Source organism: Hemicordylus capensis, chromosome 3 (assembly GCF_027244095.1).
Source record: "Hemicordylus capensis ecotype Gifberg chromosome 3, rHemCap1.1.pri, whole genome shotgun sequence".
In the NCBI taxonomy this organism is placed as follows: domain Eukaryota; kingdom Metazoa; phylum Chordata; class Lepidosauria; order Squamata; family Cordylidae; genus Hemicordylus; species Hemicordylus capensis.
The window spans coordinates 236,137,834-236,154,812 of record NC_069659.1 but is presented as its reverse complement, the minus strand read 5'-3'; the positions used below and the strand labels follow the sequence as shown (position 1 = coordinate 236,154,812).

At 43.9% G+C, this 16,979-nt stretch overlaps 2 protein-coding genes across 10 annotated transcripts in view; one reads left to right on the top strand and one right to left on the bottom strand.

Annotated features, from left to right (window-relative positions):
• ANAPC16 (anaphase promoting complex subunit 16) overlaps positions 1–15,291 on the bottom strand; it is a 30,375-nt gene extending 15,084 nt beyond the window's left edge. Inside the window, exons 1-2 of one of the 3 annotated variants that reach the window (XM_053307510.1) lie at positions 15,121–15,291; positions 1,482–1,639 (exon numbers count right to left, since the gene is read on the bottom strand). In XM_053307510.1, coding sequence (XP_053163485.1) covers positions 1,482–1,639; positions 15,121–15,230 — 268 coding nt within the window. In that variant the 5' untranslated portion in view covers positions 15,231–15,291. Of the gene's footprint in view, positions 1–1,481; positions 1,640–15,033 lie in introns of all 3 variants that reach the window. The other 2 variants (XM_053307511.1, XM_053307512.1) reach the window with 2 other exon arrangements.
• The window catches only part of ASCC1 (activating signal cointegrator 1 complex subunit 1), a 97,922-nt gene continuing 96,065 nt past the window's right edge, over positions 15,123–16,979 (top strand). For 2 of the 7 annotated variants that reach the window (XM_053307508.1, XM_053307503.1), the window contains exons 1-2: positions 15,123–15,240; positions 16,240–16,378. In XM_053307508.1, the coding sequence (XP_053163483.1) occupies positions 16,352–16,378 (27 nt within the window). In that variant the 5' untranslated portion in view covers positions 15,123–15,240; positions 16,240–16,351. Of the gene's footprint in view, positions 15,241–15,323; positions 15,464–16,217; positions 16,379–16,979 lie in introns of those variants that run through there. The other 5 variants (XM_053307507.1, XM_053307502.1, XM_053307506.1 and 2 more) reach the window with 4 other exon arrangements.

The following is a 16,979-nucleotide window of genomic DNA, read 5'->3' as shown; positions in this document are numbered from 1 at the left end:
CACCTAAACTGCAAGTGGTATTGCCTTTACTTAAGAATATAGAATGCCTGTGCTATTGTACATACAATACAACACACAAACTAAGAATGCCAATCCATAAAATGAGGTCTGTGCCTCAGTCAAAAACAAAGTTCTATTCCTCACAAGCATTTAAGACTAGTTAGAGTTTTCACTGAAAGAGAAAAAAGATGTTTTTGCTCCTTCCTTCTTGAGCCTTCAATATTAAGCAGGAAGACAATGGTAACCTGCGAGAAGAGAGCAGGAAGGGAAGGAGGAACCAACAGAAATCCAAAAGTCACTGAGCCAGGTGGGAAGCATGTTCTTGAGATGGTATCCTGGAAACTCTGCTTGTCTAAGTGTCTGGAGATGATGAGATAGCAGGCACAAGCAGAACTCTGGGGCACAAGTAGTCCTATTGGATACAACAAGTAGGGGAGGAGGACTGAGGAAGGAACCACTTGGGCAGGAAGTGCAGCAGTTACATACTCTCTCTTTAAGAGCTCAAAGGCTTTGAGACAGGCAGTCTCCTACTTAATACCTGGCAACCCTAAGCATCTGCGAATGTGCTCTATAATTAACTAGAGTGAACCTTGGGAAGATTCAAACATACACCATGAACATTCCAAAGCCCAACAGATTAGATTTCTTTCTGCTGCAACACCAGTCGGGTGATGCCTAGACTCAGTGTGGGTCATGTAATAAATTCAATCAAACTGTTGTGTCAAGTTAAGTGAATGCAAAGGAGTCACAAAGCTAATATGCACTCTATCTAGTAGAATCCTAAACAGATTCACTAAGAAGTAAGGTCCCCAGAATTCAATGGGACTTACTCCCTTGTGTGTGCCCTGTACAGTTAGTTCCACCACTTCTGTCCATCTGTCTCTAAATCCTACCACCTACATGATGGGAAATCCACTTTGCTGTAGTGCAGGATCAATTCAAAATGCCTTCCAGAAATCTCCTAGGCATATGCTGCATCATCATACTCCTGCTAACTAAGCAAAGAGGCACCCTTTAAAGTGGTGATTCTCTTATATTTAGCAGGGGGAGAGCAACTTTTCCTATCCAGCCCCAGCACAGCATCCCTCCAGTGGCTGTTGCTGGAATCTGCCTTATGTTTCTTTTTAGATAGTGAGCCTTTGGGGGACAGGGAGCCATCTTTAGTTATTACTGTTTTCCTATGTAAACCCCTTTGAGAACTTTGGTGGTATATAAATATTTGTAGTAGTTTTCTGAGGACGTAGGGAAATAAAAAGTGGTGGACATCACTGCAAAACTGATGACAGCCGTGAAAAAAGGCGAGCTGCAGAGGCCAGCCCCTCCTCAATTCAAGCCATAAGTTTTCAACTGAGAACTTCAGACTCAACATTAGTAGTGACTCATAGATACCACTGGAGCATGGGTACAACTATAAACTTTATGGTTTGCAGAGTTCTCTTTATTGTCTAGATGCAAATTACAAAGCTGTGCAGAGCAATTACCTTCCAACATTTCCCCAGCTCCTTTAGGATAGGTGAAGAGAGCTTTTCGTGGTGTGGCAAGGTCCGAGACACTGAACCCAGATCCAGTTACAGAGCTTCCGCTAATTCCACCAGCTGAAGATGATGAAGAAGAGGCAGCCATTTTGCTTGGCCTGAATCTGAAGGCAAGAGAAAGGGAGACACAAAACCAAGTTAAAAGAGAGAAAGGTCTTTTGGCAGTCCTACTAATTATATTAACTAGACATCTACAGGAGTCAAGAAATGTTGGCTCTGTTCACCAGGCAGACACACTTTCTTTTACTCATCAAGCTATATTGGTACATTACTTATCAGGATCTTTTTCACTCATCAGGCATCATTTTTCACTTGTCACAGACAAGTAGATTAGTGGATATCCTGAGCCCTGGATATCTAGATTCAAGTATATTTAAATATATAGAAAAAATTATACATGCATTCTGCTTTCAGTAGACTGCAAGTTTAAATGGGCTATTTGCAATCATACAGCTAAGTATTTTATTTTAAACTAGCATTTATTTTATACCTATGTTTATATATTTGATTGCATCTGCCATTTGATTTGCACCATATGGGGCTATCAATGGAGTGAGCTGGACTGAACACTGCCAAGTCATTGGAAAAGAGAGCACTTTGTTTGCATAGCAATGGCTAGAGGTGATATCCAAATTAATGGATGATATCTTGGGCTTTGGTGAAGCAAGCTAGTTTTTTCCAGCAGGAATAAGTGATCAGTCTTTCATTGCCTCATGTTGCCTGTAGGTATAAGGCTCAACTCTAGTTCCTAAGTCAGAAGGGAGTGTTATCCCAGGCTACACTCTGCCCACATCTCAGATTAAATTAAGAACTTATGTTTACAGTACATTCATGGAACCCAGATGTTTTCAGTTATGAGGGGAGATGGAGGCACACAACAGTGTTCCCTCTAACAGAAATTCCCAGATGTTGTTGACTACAACTCCCATAATCCCAGGCCATTGTAGCTGGGGATGCTAGGAGTTTTATAGCTAGTTGTGAGTTTTATAGCTAGCTGTGTGTATTTGGACAAGAACTGGCAATTTTTTCAGCTCCAAAGACCACACTATAGAAATGAACCAAATACATAAAATCAGAATTAACCAGACAAAGGCTGGAAGCTGCACTGCACATCTTCTGCAACCCAGTACAAAGTATAGGATAAGATGTTCAGGATGCAATCAATCTGCTGAAAACTCAACTTGTTCTAATTAAAGCTCAGCAGAGAAAATACCAACTGCCAAACATCAATGCTACTAGATAGAGATAGCAGCTTAAGTGCCTGTTGCATCAAGTTCATATATTTTCAGACATCTTGTTACCACGAAATGTTTTTGTTCACCAGCCAAAACAGTGCTTCTCGTAGCCAATTCTCAGATAACTGTGATAGTCCTGTGAAGTCCTCCCACTTTGAATGGGCACCATGCCAAAAGAAACGAAGGGGAGAAGAGATGATCTCGTGGTAGCGAGCATGAATTGTCCCCTTTGCTAAGCAGGGTCGACCTTGGTTTGCATTTGGATGAGACTACAGGTGAGCACTTAGGGGGCGGGGCCATAGCTCAGTGGAAGAGCATCTGCTTGGGGCCATAGTTCAGTGGAAGAGCATCTGCTTGCATGCTGGAAGTCCCAGGTTCATTCGCTGGCATCTTCAAGTAGGGCTGGGAGAGACTCCTGCTTGAAACCTTGGAGAGCTGCTGCCAGTCAGTGTAGACAGTGCTGAGCTAAATGGACCAATGGTCTGGCTCAGTATTAGGCAACTTACCCTGCTCCTAACATCCCAAGGACGACAAACTGAGAATAGATAAAATACCATGTATTGAAACAATGAACTACTTTAAAGTGCTGAGAATGCAGAGATTTCTCATCATGATAGGTATCCAGAGAATAAACTCATGGCATGATCCACACTCGCCCCTAGCATTACTGATAACCTGCAGAGTGTGGCTCTGGGGAGGAACAGGACTGGTTAGCAATGTTCCCTCTAAGGTGTGCGTGTGTGCACACTCACATGTTTTTTAATGTCCACTCAGTTAATTTTAGATCCCGCTCAGGCTGAAGCAGGAAGGCCCCACTCGGAATGCGGGTGCGCGCACACTGCTTTGATACTGCCACCCAGAACAAAACTTATTCCGCTCACAGATGAAAAAAGTTAGAACACATTGCTGGTTAGATCTCTCTGGGATGTGTGGATAAGTCTGTCATCAGTGTCTGAACAAGTCTGGAAGGTACTAGGCAATATGGACAACTAACCAAAGGCGGGTGGGGGTGGGAGAAGAAAGGGCTTAATAGTCGCAAAAGGACTGCTGTAGAAATTTCAGTCAAACAATTTTATTCTAGAACACTGTCAAACTATAACCAACTAGATATTTTGCTTTTAAAGAAGGACACTATGTAAGCCACTCTGAGACGCTTTCCTTTTTGAAAAACGCTATATAAATATTCTAAATAATAATTAAACCTTGGGACTCTCAATTTCTTTAAGCCCATTAAGACAAGAGAGAACCGATGAATATATTTTAAAAAAAACTATGCCTGCTTGTATGAAAACAACAAAGCTACACACTCTAGTTCTCCAGTATGCACAGAACTATTTACTGGGTCATATATGCAGCCACTGACTACCTCCCTGATTTTCAGCTCCTAAGCCTTTTCATTCTACAGTAAGGCATATGCTTCCTTCCACATATAAAATGCAATATACAGTGTTACCACTTGGTGGCATTCAAAACTTACAAACCTTAGCCCTAGGAAAGGTAAGATTACTATGGCACTTTGAAAGCCAACCTTATAATTTTTATATTATTACCTTGCATTCTTTCAGAAAATGTCAGACCAATTTTACATGGAGTTTCCAGTGGTTGTCCAACCAGATATTGCCATGTCCACTCCCCACCTTCCTGGGTGCTATAAAATTAGAATGCTCCCAGACCAAGCACTGTGCTTGTTTAATGCCCAGAAACCTCAATTTTCCTGAGTATCACATTTATGTTATAAATGTTTCAGATACTGGCATACTGAAACATTAAGATTTACTTGAAAAATATGAGTGCCTTCCTGGTTTTGGCCTGCCTATGTTCTGCAGGCAAAATTTTCATGTAGATAGGCATTATTTTTCAAAATTGCCATGTACAGTTACTTTGTATTTACAAAAATGACACTCAAACACAAAAAAGTGCCACAGGATTCTGTGTCTTTTTGCCACAGACAAATAGACATGGCTGTGCTTCTGAACTAGCTTTCAATATCACGTGAAACTGGATATTAGTAATGGCTATGACTAAGTAGGATTGATTTGATTTAAATCAAATCAATTTATATCTTCCATTTAAATTGCTTCACAGAAGGATTCAATTTTAATGATTTAAATCACAATTTAAGTCACTGGGATTTTATTTAATCACCATTTTCTAGAAAAAGTACATTCTTGTTGACTAATATAACCTTGATGAATATTCAGAGATAGATGTAGGTTTCATTTTCAGAAGATAGGTACACACTATACATTATAAAGCAACTATTTCTTCTGATTTTTTTCCAGATTAATTTTCATTAAAAAAATGGGATGATGATTTGGTCATTTTAGTAGTACCACAGCAGATAGATACTTGTGAAGTAATTAGGATTAATTAATTATGATATTTTTGTCACTATGTGCCAGGAAAGCCACCACCAAACAGACTTTCCAACTGGACTTACAGGTGGACCTTATTATCCGTGGGGGGTTCTGTTCTCGGCTGAAACTGTGGATAATGGAACCACGGATAATGAGACATTGAATCAATGGAGACTGGGGGGTTAGGTTCCAGGGGGGCAAAAAGGGGATTAAAATGCTTTATAGGGCAGAAATAATAGAAAAAAAGTCCCGGGCCATGCCATGCTCTATGGGTTTCCAGATGTTTAACAAAGCACCCCCAATCCTGCAATTCTGCCATTTCCCCCCTCGGAGATAATTTCTGGCCACCTAGGAACCATAGCTACAAGGTTTTTCATGCTTTTATGTACCACATACACCGAAGTTGGGTGTCAATTGCCCAACCGCGGATACGTGGATGATGGGACTGTGAGTAATAAGGTCCATCTGAATATACTTGTTTATGCTGGCTTGTTTTCTTCAAACAAACACTGCCTGCTGCCATGATAGGCGTTTCTCTTTTACAGTAAAGGATACACTTGGAAAGTGTTTCCACAGTACTGCACAAATATATTCCATTCACTTTTGGTTTCACTTTCTATTCTCCTTTTCTATCCCTTACATTTATATCCAGACTCCCCCTCTTTTCTCAGATCTACTCCATCTCTCCAAAACCTCTATTTATTCACTCACTGACCTTCTTTGTCTTTGCATTTTGAGAAAGAGAGAGAGGGTTGGGTGGGCAAAGGCTAGGGATGTGCTTGGAACCGGTTCGGAAGCCCTTTATGGGCCTCCGAACCGGCTCGAAGAACCGGCAGTTCTGCTAGTTCGAATGCGGCGGGGGTCTCCTTTAAGAGCGGGGGGAGGGTGGACTTACCCCTCCCACCGCTTTCCCCCCACCAGCATTGGTTTTTCAAATAACCCATTGGGGTGGCAGCATACCTTCCTGCCGCCCTCCTTTTCTGGATATGACTGGAAGTTGCTGACGCGTTGGCACATCAGCAACTTCCAGTCATATCCAGAAAAGGAGGGTAACGAGACAGCAGGGAGGTATACTGCCGCCCTGATAGGCTGATTGAAAAACCGACGCTGGCGGGGGGAACGCAGCGGGAGTACATCCTCCCCCTGCTCTTAAAGGGAGACCCCCGCCGCCTTTGAACCGCCCCGCTGCGGTTCCGTGCACATCCCTAACAAAGCCTTGACTCTGTGTGTGTGCGCGCGCACACACACACACGCACAGCATATACACCATCTGCAGAATAGGATTGATCAGGTCTGATATCTCTCCTCCCCATATACTGTGGTTAGCATATTTACAGAATGTAATTAGAAGTTATGATTAATATTCATGATGATATCTTTGGCCTAGGCTCTTTTATGAATAAAAAAAAATTAAAATCCAATATAAATTGTGGGGGGCGAGGATCCAATTGTTTTGATTAAACCAACCCAACCACTGATTTTTTTTTTTTTTAAATCAACCCTGAGACTAAGGCTGCAATTCTATGTATAATCTGGGAACAACCCCACACTGAACAAAGGCTGGCAAGCCCCGAGTAACAGAATTACTTCCAAACACAACATGCATAGGATTGCAGCCTTCAATACCCCCCCCCCACTGCCCCCAGTCTCATTCACCCAACCAGAGGCACAGAGGACACAAAGAACTCCATTCCATGGATCATGAATGTTCTTACAGTGAGACAGGAAAGAAAGGAAAGCATTTTTAATTCTTATAGAAATTTCAAGACAGTATCTTTTTCATCCAATTTACAGACACAGGAAATTGAAAACCTACTTTAAGTATTACTTGTGAAAACAGACCGCTCTACTTCAAGAAGGTTTCCTCCCTAATATAACACCATCACAGCTACAAAGCTACCAGACTGCTGCTTCCTTACACTTCCTGTGTAAAAGAAATGCTGAGATGGTCTTAAAACAGTTTTGTCAACTCCTCCCCATGGAAGTTATTAAAATTTAAGAGTTTAGTTCCTTTATTATTATGGTGTCAAACATTTATTTTTTAAAAAAATTAGCAACAAATCCCTTAGGATAGTAAGCTCTGCTAAACAGCCTATCATATGAACTACTGCCTCAATCTGAGAAAACTGCATTTTAAGCTCTTAATGCAGAGTCTTTAACAACAAAGCACACAAAACCAACCAAAATTAAACAGTTAAATGCTACTGCTGTCAGTTTAGTCACTGAACTCCTACTGTTCTCATTATCTATTCCAGATTCCCCACAATTATAAGCAACTGTCTTCCTTCATCTTTATGAGCCAAGCTGCCCATTTTACATTAGTAAACTGCATACTCCAATGACTACCTGATCAATGGTTCAGCACAGCACCCAAGTGTTTGCTGGAGGAAATGCCTCTTCAAAAGCCTGCCACAGTGGGAACTGTAAATTAATTCAATCAATGAAGCTTTTTTTAGCTTGCATTTTCATGTGTTCTAGCATAGGCCAGCAAAACTATCGAAGCAGCTGCATCTTGGATTTTTAGTGTGCATGGTCTCTCCCCCGCCCCCACATAAGAGCAGATGATGACACTGCCTGGAGATGTACATGTACATATCAGGCAGTATAGAAGTATGATAAATAAATAAATGATGATCTAATTATTAACTGGCTGCTATACAAGCCCACCAATAAACCCATAACCTCTTTCTACCCCAGATTGTTCACAAAGACTGGCTGGAAACTTGAATGTACTTGCATCAATAAGGCCTTGAAAAATTATCTTTGGCTCTCGGAGCCAGTTCAGAAATTTAGCCTGCTGTAGCAGGATGTAGTCAGTCACCTTAAGGGGTGCAGCGGAGAAATGCTTGACTAACAATCAGAAGCTTGCTGATTCAAATCCCCACTGCTATGTTTCCCAGATTATGGGAAACACCTATATCGGGCAGCAGCGATATAAGAAGATGCTGAAATGCATAATCTCATATTGCACTGAAGATGGCAACAGTAAACCTCTCCTGTGTTCTACCAAAAGAAAACCACAGGGCTCTGTGGGCACCAGGAGTCGAAATCGACTTGACAGCACACTTTACCTTAGCAAGATGTAACAGCAGAGCCTTGTGACACCTTAAAGGCGAACGTTTATTGTGACATAAACCTTTGTGAGCTTTACACAGGGAAGGAAAAGTTTTATCCAATCTGTAATAAGCCTCTTGACTGATTGTGATTAGATTGTGGAACACACTGCCATAGAACAGGGCTGCACAACTTCGGCCGTCAGATTTTTTTGGACTACAACTACCACAATCCTCAGCCACAGTGGCCAATAGTCAGGAATGGTGGGAATTGTAGTCCAACATATTCAGGAGGGCCCCAAAGTTGTGCAGCCATAGAATATGTACAATAGCACTTGACAAATCCCAGGTTGCAGGGAGCCATGGTGCCTAGACTAGAATATTCAGAGGCAGATTTATTTCATAAAATATTTATCTGTTCTAAGTATGTTATGTTACTTGTAAAGGATATAAAGAAAAGCCCATTTACTCTCCCCCCTCACAATGCCTATCACTAAGTCCAGTAATTTTATCAAGTGTCCATTTTCTTGCTCCTAAATTTTTGGGCTGGCTCCTAGATCCAAAGAAAATCTGTCAAAGTTTGGCATACAAAACAAAACACAAACAGGACTGCATTTTTAGCCTACTTTCCAGTAGGCTTATGAGATCACCTGGCATTCTGTGTCTGTGTGTCATCATCCCCCCACCAAGTTTGCAATGCTTGGACCAATATGAACCAAATTAGGTACAGTTGTAGGGACACACAGGGACACCGCAACAGCGTAGTTTGTGATGATGTCATCCATCCCGATCCAAGCTGGTGGATGCATCAACTTTTGAGGCGCAAGTGGGCTAACTTGTGAACCGCCTAACCAATTTGAACCAAACTTGCTACAGCAGCAGGGACACATAGGGATGCCTAAATGGCATGGTGTGTGTTGATGTCATCCACTTCAATTCAAAATGGCGGCTGCATGAACATGAAGTGCACGTGGGCTAACTTGTGAACCGCCTAACCGATTTGAACCAAATTTGCTACTGCTGTAGGGACACCTCATCCCTGTGCGAAGATTGTGACGATGTCATCCACCCCAATTCAAGATGGCAGACACGTAAACTTTTGAGGGGCAAGTGCACTAACTTGTGGACAGTTTAACCAATTTGAATCAAATTTGGAACAACTGTAGTGAGTGACACATAGGGACACCCCAATGGTGCAGTTTGTAATGACGACGTCCAACCCGATCCAAGATGGTGGACACACGTACATTTGAGGTAAGCATGTGCGCAAAACGCTTCGGAGGCCATTATGAAGGCCTCCAAAATGTTTCGGCACTGGGGGCGGTTTCGGCGTTTCGGCGCCGGCGGGGGTAGTGCTTTAAGGGCAGGGGAGGGTGTACTCACCCCTCCCGCCGCATTTCCCCCGCCGGCGCGCTGTTTTTTTTTAAGCCCCTTGGGGCGGCAGCGTTCCTCCCTGCCGCCCCGTTTGCCCCATCGGCCGGAAGTGGTGAGTGCGCGTGCGCCTGTTGCGTGCGTGTGCGCCCTTCTGCCGTGTGTGCGCGCGTGCACGACGGGCGCACACGCACTCGCCACTTCCGGCCGACGGGGCAAACGGGGCGGCAGGGAGGAACGCTGCCACCCCAAGGGGCTTTAAAAAAAACAGCGCACTGGCGGGGGAAATGCGGCGGGAGGGGTGAGTACACCCTCCCCCACCCTTAAAGCGCTACCCCCACCGGCGCCAAAGATTTCTGTGCAAATCCCTAATTTGAGGCACAAGAGGTCTAATTTGTGGACCTCGATTTGCACCAAATTTAGTCCAGATGTAGAGACAGTGAAAGGAAAGTAGGTTGATTAGTTCTTACTAGAACTTGTTATACTACAGAACACATTAACAAAGAAGTATCAGAACTTGAGTCTGCAGTGAGCCCTGAACTGGAGAACTGGGGTGGGATTAAACCTGTGTGTCACTACCATAATCTGGCATTATGTCAGGCCAGACATCTAGGAAGCCACTTAACATTAATATAAACCCAAATGGGTTGTGTGGTACTGTATGGCACATATAGCAGTAACAAGAAGACTCTGTTTCTCCCTGTGATAGGTTGTCAACTTCCGCTAAACAGAGTGAGAAGCAAAACCAAAAGCAGGTCAAGATGATCTATAGCAAATTGAGCATATCAACACTGAGGCAAATTACAAAGAGAATTAGCTTGCTAAGAATATTAGAAGATAATTTAATACTCTGTTGCTTAGGCTGAATAGGAGATAATATCATGTAAAATTAGGCATTTCTCAGAAGTTAGAAAGCAAATAAATATTGAGCAGAAATAGAACCACCATCAGAACAGGAGTCCTATGTGGTGGGGGGTATTTCACAAGCCTCGGGGAATTGAGAAATGTAATTACTGGTTCCACTTCAGGCAGGCCTACCACTTCTTTGAGCTCAGAGAGCAGTGCCAACTAGGGATATGCACGGAACCCGTGGGTGCCGGTTCAATGACAGGGTGTGTGTGCAGCTTTAAGGGTGGGGGAGGATGCACCCCCCCCCCGCCGTGTCCCTCCCCCCCGCCATTCGAGCCTGGGCCACCTGCCGTTCGAACTGGTTCAGAGGCCTATAAAGGGCCTCTGAACCGTTTCCATGCACATCCCAAGTGCCAACAACCCACATAACCTCACATTACTACATTGGAATGCCAGTTCAACATAATTCTGAGATAAGCCATGACTTGATTATGGATGAAGGAGCCGACCTGATGTGCATCACAGAGACCTGGTTAGAAGAGGCTAGTGATCCTGTTTGGTCCCAGCTTCTCCCAGTAGGTGACTCCATGATGGAGCAGATGAGAAGATGTGGGCGGAGAGGTGGAGTGGCTGTGATCTATAAGAATACCATCTCCCTTACCAGGATCCCTGTCAGGGAATTGGCCTATGCTGAAAATGTGTACCTAACTCTAGGGACCAAGGACAGACTGGGATTTCTGTTGGTGTACTTATCACCCCGTTACCCAGCGGAGTGGGGCTGATGGACTTGGTTCTATAGTAGGTATTGAAGTGGCCCAGGTTGTTGTTGGTGGGGGACACCAATGTTCATTTCAGGACCGGGTTGTCAGGAGCAGCTCAGGAATTCATAGCTGCTATGACAACTATGGGCCTATCCCAAATGGTTTCTGGACCGATGCATGATGCTGGCCACACACTTGATTTGGTCTTTTGCTCCGATCAGGGTGGTGTTCCGTGGGTGGGGACTCCTGTTATCTCCCCACTGTCATGGATAGATTACCCTCTGGTTAAGGTAGGACTTGCAGCCACAACCCACCTCTTTAGGGATGAAGGACCTATTAGGTTGGTCTGCCCAATGAGGTTATTGGATCCAATTGGATTTCAAGAAGCCTTGGATAGACCAATGGTCTGACTCAGTATATGGCAGCTTCCTATGTTCCTCTCCGACCTGCCTCAAAGTCAACCCTGTAGTATTAAGAACAACTACAAGAGCTGAACAGCGAGGTAGATGACTAGAGCGTGAGTGGAGAAAGACTCAGCACAAGTCTGACAGGTCGCAACACAGAGCACATTTGAAGATCTATATTCTGGCAGTATTGGCAGCAAAGAAGTAGTTCTCTTCTGCCCACATTGCTTCTGCAAATTCACGTCCAGCAGAGTTGCCTAGAATTGTGAGGGGGCTAATATTTGCCTTGAATTTGAACTTAGAACCAACAGTTACTCGCTATGATGTCTTCAATGACTTTTTTGCGGATAAAATATCTCATATTCAGGGCGAGTTGGATTACACAGTTACTGCAGAGTCTACAGTGCAGGTATCTAGCAACTCCTCTTATAGGATTAGATTGGCTCACTTTCAGTTTGTGACTCCTGAAGATGTGGACAAACTGCTTCAGACTGTGCATCCTACAAACAGTCCTCTTGACCTTGCCAAACCTGGTTTGTTTCATCAGCTAATAATATTATCAGAGACGGTCTAGTGAATGTTATAAATGCTTCTCTGAGGGAGGGCAGGATGCCTCCTTGTCTTAAGGCGGCTAATTATAGACCCTTTTCTAATCTTCCATGGTTGGCCAAGGTAATTGAGTGGGTGGTGGCTTCTCAGCTCCAGGCAGTTTTGGATGATACTGATTATCTAGACCCATTTCAAACCAGCTTTCGAGTGGGCTATGGGGTTGAGACTGCCTTGGTCAGCCTGATGGATGATCTTCAATTCACTATCAACAGAGGGAATGTGGCTCTGCTGATCCTTTTGGATCTCTCAACGGCTTTCAATACCATCAACCATAGTATCCTTCTGGATCACCTGAGGAGGGTGGGATTGGAAGGCACTGCTTGACGGTGGTACCGCTCCTACCTTTTTGGCAGATTCGAGAAGGTGTTGCTTGGAGACAGTTGCTCTGCAAAGTGAGAATTAAAGTATGGAGTTCCACAAGGCTCCATACTATCCCCAATGCTCTTTAATATCTACATGAAACCGCTGGGAGAAATCATCAGGTGGTTTGGTGCAGGGTGTTATGAAGTTGAATCCAAATAAGACAGAGGTAGTGACTGTAGGGGGCTGGGACCCGAGATCCGGTTTAGATCTACCTGTTCTGGATAGGGTTACACTCCCCCTGAAAGATGAAGGGGAAAGCTTGGGGGTACTCCAAGATCCAAAGCTCTTCCTGGTTGCTCAGATTGAGGCAGTGGCCAGGAGTGCTTTTTATCAGCTTCGGCTGATATGTCAGCTATGTCCATTTCTGGAAGCAAATGACCTTAAAACAGTAGTGCTGGTAACCCAGGCTTGACTACTGTAATGCATGCTACGTGGGGCTGCCTTTGTATGTAGTCCGGAAACTACAATCGATACAGAATGTCGTAGCCAGACTGGTCTCTGGGACATCCCAAAGGGACCATACAGGGGCGTAGCAAGGTTGTAGTGGGCCCAGAAACAAGATTTTAAAATGCCTCCCCCTCACTGAAGCTCAGCTCATGAAGTAAAGAAATCTTAATTGAGGCTGAATATATATAACCTATGTGCCACAACAGAACATCATCCTACATGTTTTTTAAAGGTTTTGTAAATTGTGGACAATGCAAGTCATTTAATGGTACTAGAGAAAGACCTGCTGTTCTGGTAGCTCCAGGTCTTAACACTCACATCAATTTCAGAGGATGAATACAACTGAAGGAAGCCCGGGTGGGTGCGCGGCTGGGGGATTCAGTCATGTGACTTGCCTCGGGGTCCCCCCAAGGCAGTGGGCCCCCAGACAACTGTCTCCCCTTGCCCTGTTATAGTTATGCCCCTGGGACCATATATAAAAAGAACTATACTGGTTTCTGAAGTTTCCGGGTGAAATACGAAGTGCTGGTTATTAGCTATAAAGCCCTTAACAGCTTGGGTCCAGGGTACTTAAGAGAGCGCCTTCTTCGTCATGAACCCTGTTGCCTATTACAACCTTCTGGAGAGGTGCAGTTATGGTTACCACCGGCTCATCTGGTGGCGACTTGGGATCAGGCCTTCTCTGTGGCTGCTTTTTTATTTTCTGGAACAAGCTCCCTGCTAAAATAAAAGCATCTCCTTCTCTGTTTGCTTTTAGGAAGACTCTTAAGACACACCTATTTTTACAAGCTTTTAACGGAAAACAATTTTAAACTGTTTAATTTGTTTTTATCAGACTGTTTTTATTGTATTTTTCAAATTTTAAACTGTTTTTTTACTATGCTTTATATTGTGTTTTAAGCTTTGTACACTGTCTAGAGATGTACATATCAGGCAGTATAAAAATGATAAATGATTTTTTTAAAAAATCAGTGACTTTTACAAGCCTAAATTACTCTGACCACAAGACTAACCCAAACATGAAGTATTTATACTGCACCTCTTCAGTATTTGTGCAAACCTTTTCATGGTCTCAGGCAGCTTCAGTGCCAACAGCAGATAACATAACATGTTGAAGGCCAGCCAGCAACAGACCTAACAAGGGAAGTAACCTGCCTCAAATCACTGAGTGAGCCAGGCACTGTCTTGGCATCTTTGTGCAGTCACAATTGGGAGACATCCATGTATGATACCATCTAGATGTAGGTCACTGTAAGATCCACTGCTATGCTGTTTTGTCCCATCATCTAGGAACTTTTCTCTTAGTAGATGTAGGTAGCAAATAACCCTTTTCATCATGGACCAGAAGCTCTCCAAAAGATTTCCTGTAGTGTTCTCAGGAAGAGTTTAAAGGCAGACCTCAAACCCATTTCTGCACCCTACTGGTTTAAGGATTTGGAGGTGCTATGGCATTCATACTTTTTGCCTAATTTGGGGCAAAGCGGGTTCCAAATAAAAGGATCCAAAGAATAATGAAATTGTTAATAAGCACAAGTTGCAAAATGTGTGAAAATTAAAACATACAAAGTTTTTACTTGGCAGGTTACAAAAACTAGTCTGGGGCTCATATCTTTAAATGTCTCCCAACAACAACAACAACAACAACAAAAAGTGGGGAGGGGCAACAAAAATCTCAGAGATTTATGCCTAGGGTTTTTAAATGTGAGATCGGTAAGTACGTTAAATCCACTGGGAAAAGTTAATCCCCAAACGGTGAAACAAAAATCAATCGTTCCCCCGAAGGCCTGTTGGAGTCAGTGTCACCAGGACTATTTTGAAAGAACTGAAAAGCAGAAGGAGGGAGCAGCAACCAGTGGGCTCTTCCGGGAGGAATCTGACCGGGCTCACGACCCTTAGATGCTTTCAGCCCGTCCCCATCAGGTTACGAGCAACAGACCAGTTACGGGTTTGAATATTAAAACAAAGGGGGTGGATTCATGCGCACAGCGGCGCCTGCAGAGTTGTTGTAGAATACACAACGCCTCCTCCCCATTATATGTGCGAACCCACCAGCAAGGGCCATTTCCAGAAGCACACGAGCGCCGCCGCCGCCACCCCCTCACCTGCTACGGGCTTACTCGCCAGCTATCACCTGACCTCGCCCTGCTGGCGTAACGACACTCGTCGCGGCCTCCCTCGCTTCCTCCAGCCAGACTCGCTGGGATCTCCCGCCGCCGGTATTCCCCGGAAGAGGAAACTGAAAGCATAGTACGACAGGTACTCAGGACGCTCTAACTACAGCGCCCCCAGCACTTGTCTCTCTGCCATTATTCCGCTCTCCGGAGCTCAGCTTAGGCAGAGTCCGCTCTGGGCAGCCCTCTCGCTCATCCCACGCTGCCAGAGCTGGAAGCATTTTTTAACCCACCTCTGTGCTGTTCGGTCAGCTACCGACGCGGCGTCAGTCCTCCTGCTCAGCTCCCAGCCCGAGCAGCGAAGGAAGGTAGGGAGACTCCTTTCCTCATTCAGCAATGCGAATCATGCCGGGGGAAACCATCAGCCAAAGTCTCCTCTCTCTCCCTAGTTTAACCTCCGGCCAGGAGCTGGTCTCCTGCCTATGACTAACTCTTCCCCATAGAAAGTACCTGTCTCTGTGTGTGGACGTTACAGTCGTCTTCACGTTCTCACTTACTTGCCCGCTGAACGCGGTGGAGCTGGAGCTTCTGAATAGTGTGCATAGACTCAAGCACAAGCCCACTGCCTCACCCATGGAAAAAATGCCTTTCCCCCTGTTCATTCTTAAGTACTAGCAACTTGGAACCCGAAGGTTTTACAGCGTTCTAAATCTACAGCATCTATTTTAAAAAAGCACCATGGCTACAGTCTCAGACCTATGTGTGCTTACTTAAGAGTAAGCCTACTGAACCCAATGGAACTGAGTGCATCTGTTTGTGAGCTTTTGGGGGGCTGACCACTTTCAGAGACAGTGTGCTAGCCTAAGACTCTTCATCTGACCTAATATAAACTGTTTTTAAAATGTTAACTGAGAAAAGCATAAGCACATGTCATAACCATAGAAATGTTGGTGCTATACTGAATAATGTTCAAATGTTGATAACATTGTTTTGTAAACCGCCCAGAGAACTTGCGTTTCGGGCAGTATAGAAATGTATAAAATAAAAGAAATGTATTAAATAAATAAATAACACTAATGTTTTGCAAACAACACAGAAGCTCCAAGAATCATATTTTTCTAGGACAAAATTTACTTTCTTTCAGCAAGATTTGATTGTTAGAAGAGAAGGTGCAATGGAAGTTCTGCGACCAACACTGATAAGAATTGGTGGAAGAATTTACAGGAAAAACCATATTCAAGAGCAGGCGCACCAGAATGAAGAAGAGGAAGACTTTTATGCAGGTATAACAGTAATCCCTAGAGTTCACTCTACTGGAATAATAATATCTATAGTTGAGGGATACATATCAGAGGTCAAAGAGATAGCGCATGTGGTCTTCTACATAAGAGTGGCTGACATCCAGAATTGTGCTCATTGAATAACATCACAGACATGCAATGGAGAGGGGAAAATATAACCAATTCATCCCTTCCCTTTCCAGTCCTCTATGCTTCCTGAAAATATGTCTTTGATGGCTGTGGGAGCCTTAGGGACATATTTTCAGGTGGCACTGAGGGCTGCAGAAGGAAGGGAGTATCGGTGAAAATTGCTCCTCCTCCATTGCATACTTAGTGTTATTCAGTGAGCTCAGTGTTAGTCTGGATGTCAGCCCTTGATGTTCAAGAGAATCCTTAACACTCATGGGACCCTTCCCTTCCACCAGTACTCTGTGAAGCATTCAAAGCACTAAAGATACAGGTGCTTTGGAAGGCAAAGAGGAGTCAAAAGCTTTAACCTCCATTTGTTAAATATTGCTATATATAAATTATCGCACAGTTTGTATATTACAAGTAACGTGGAGGTATGATGGGAGGAGTCAACAATTGTATTTTCCAGTGCTTT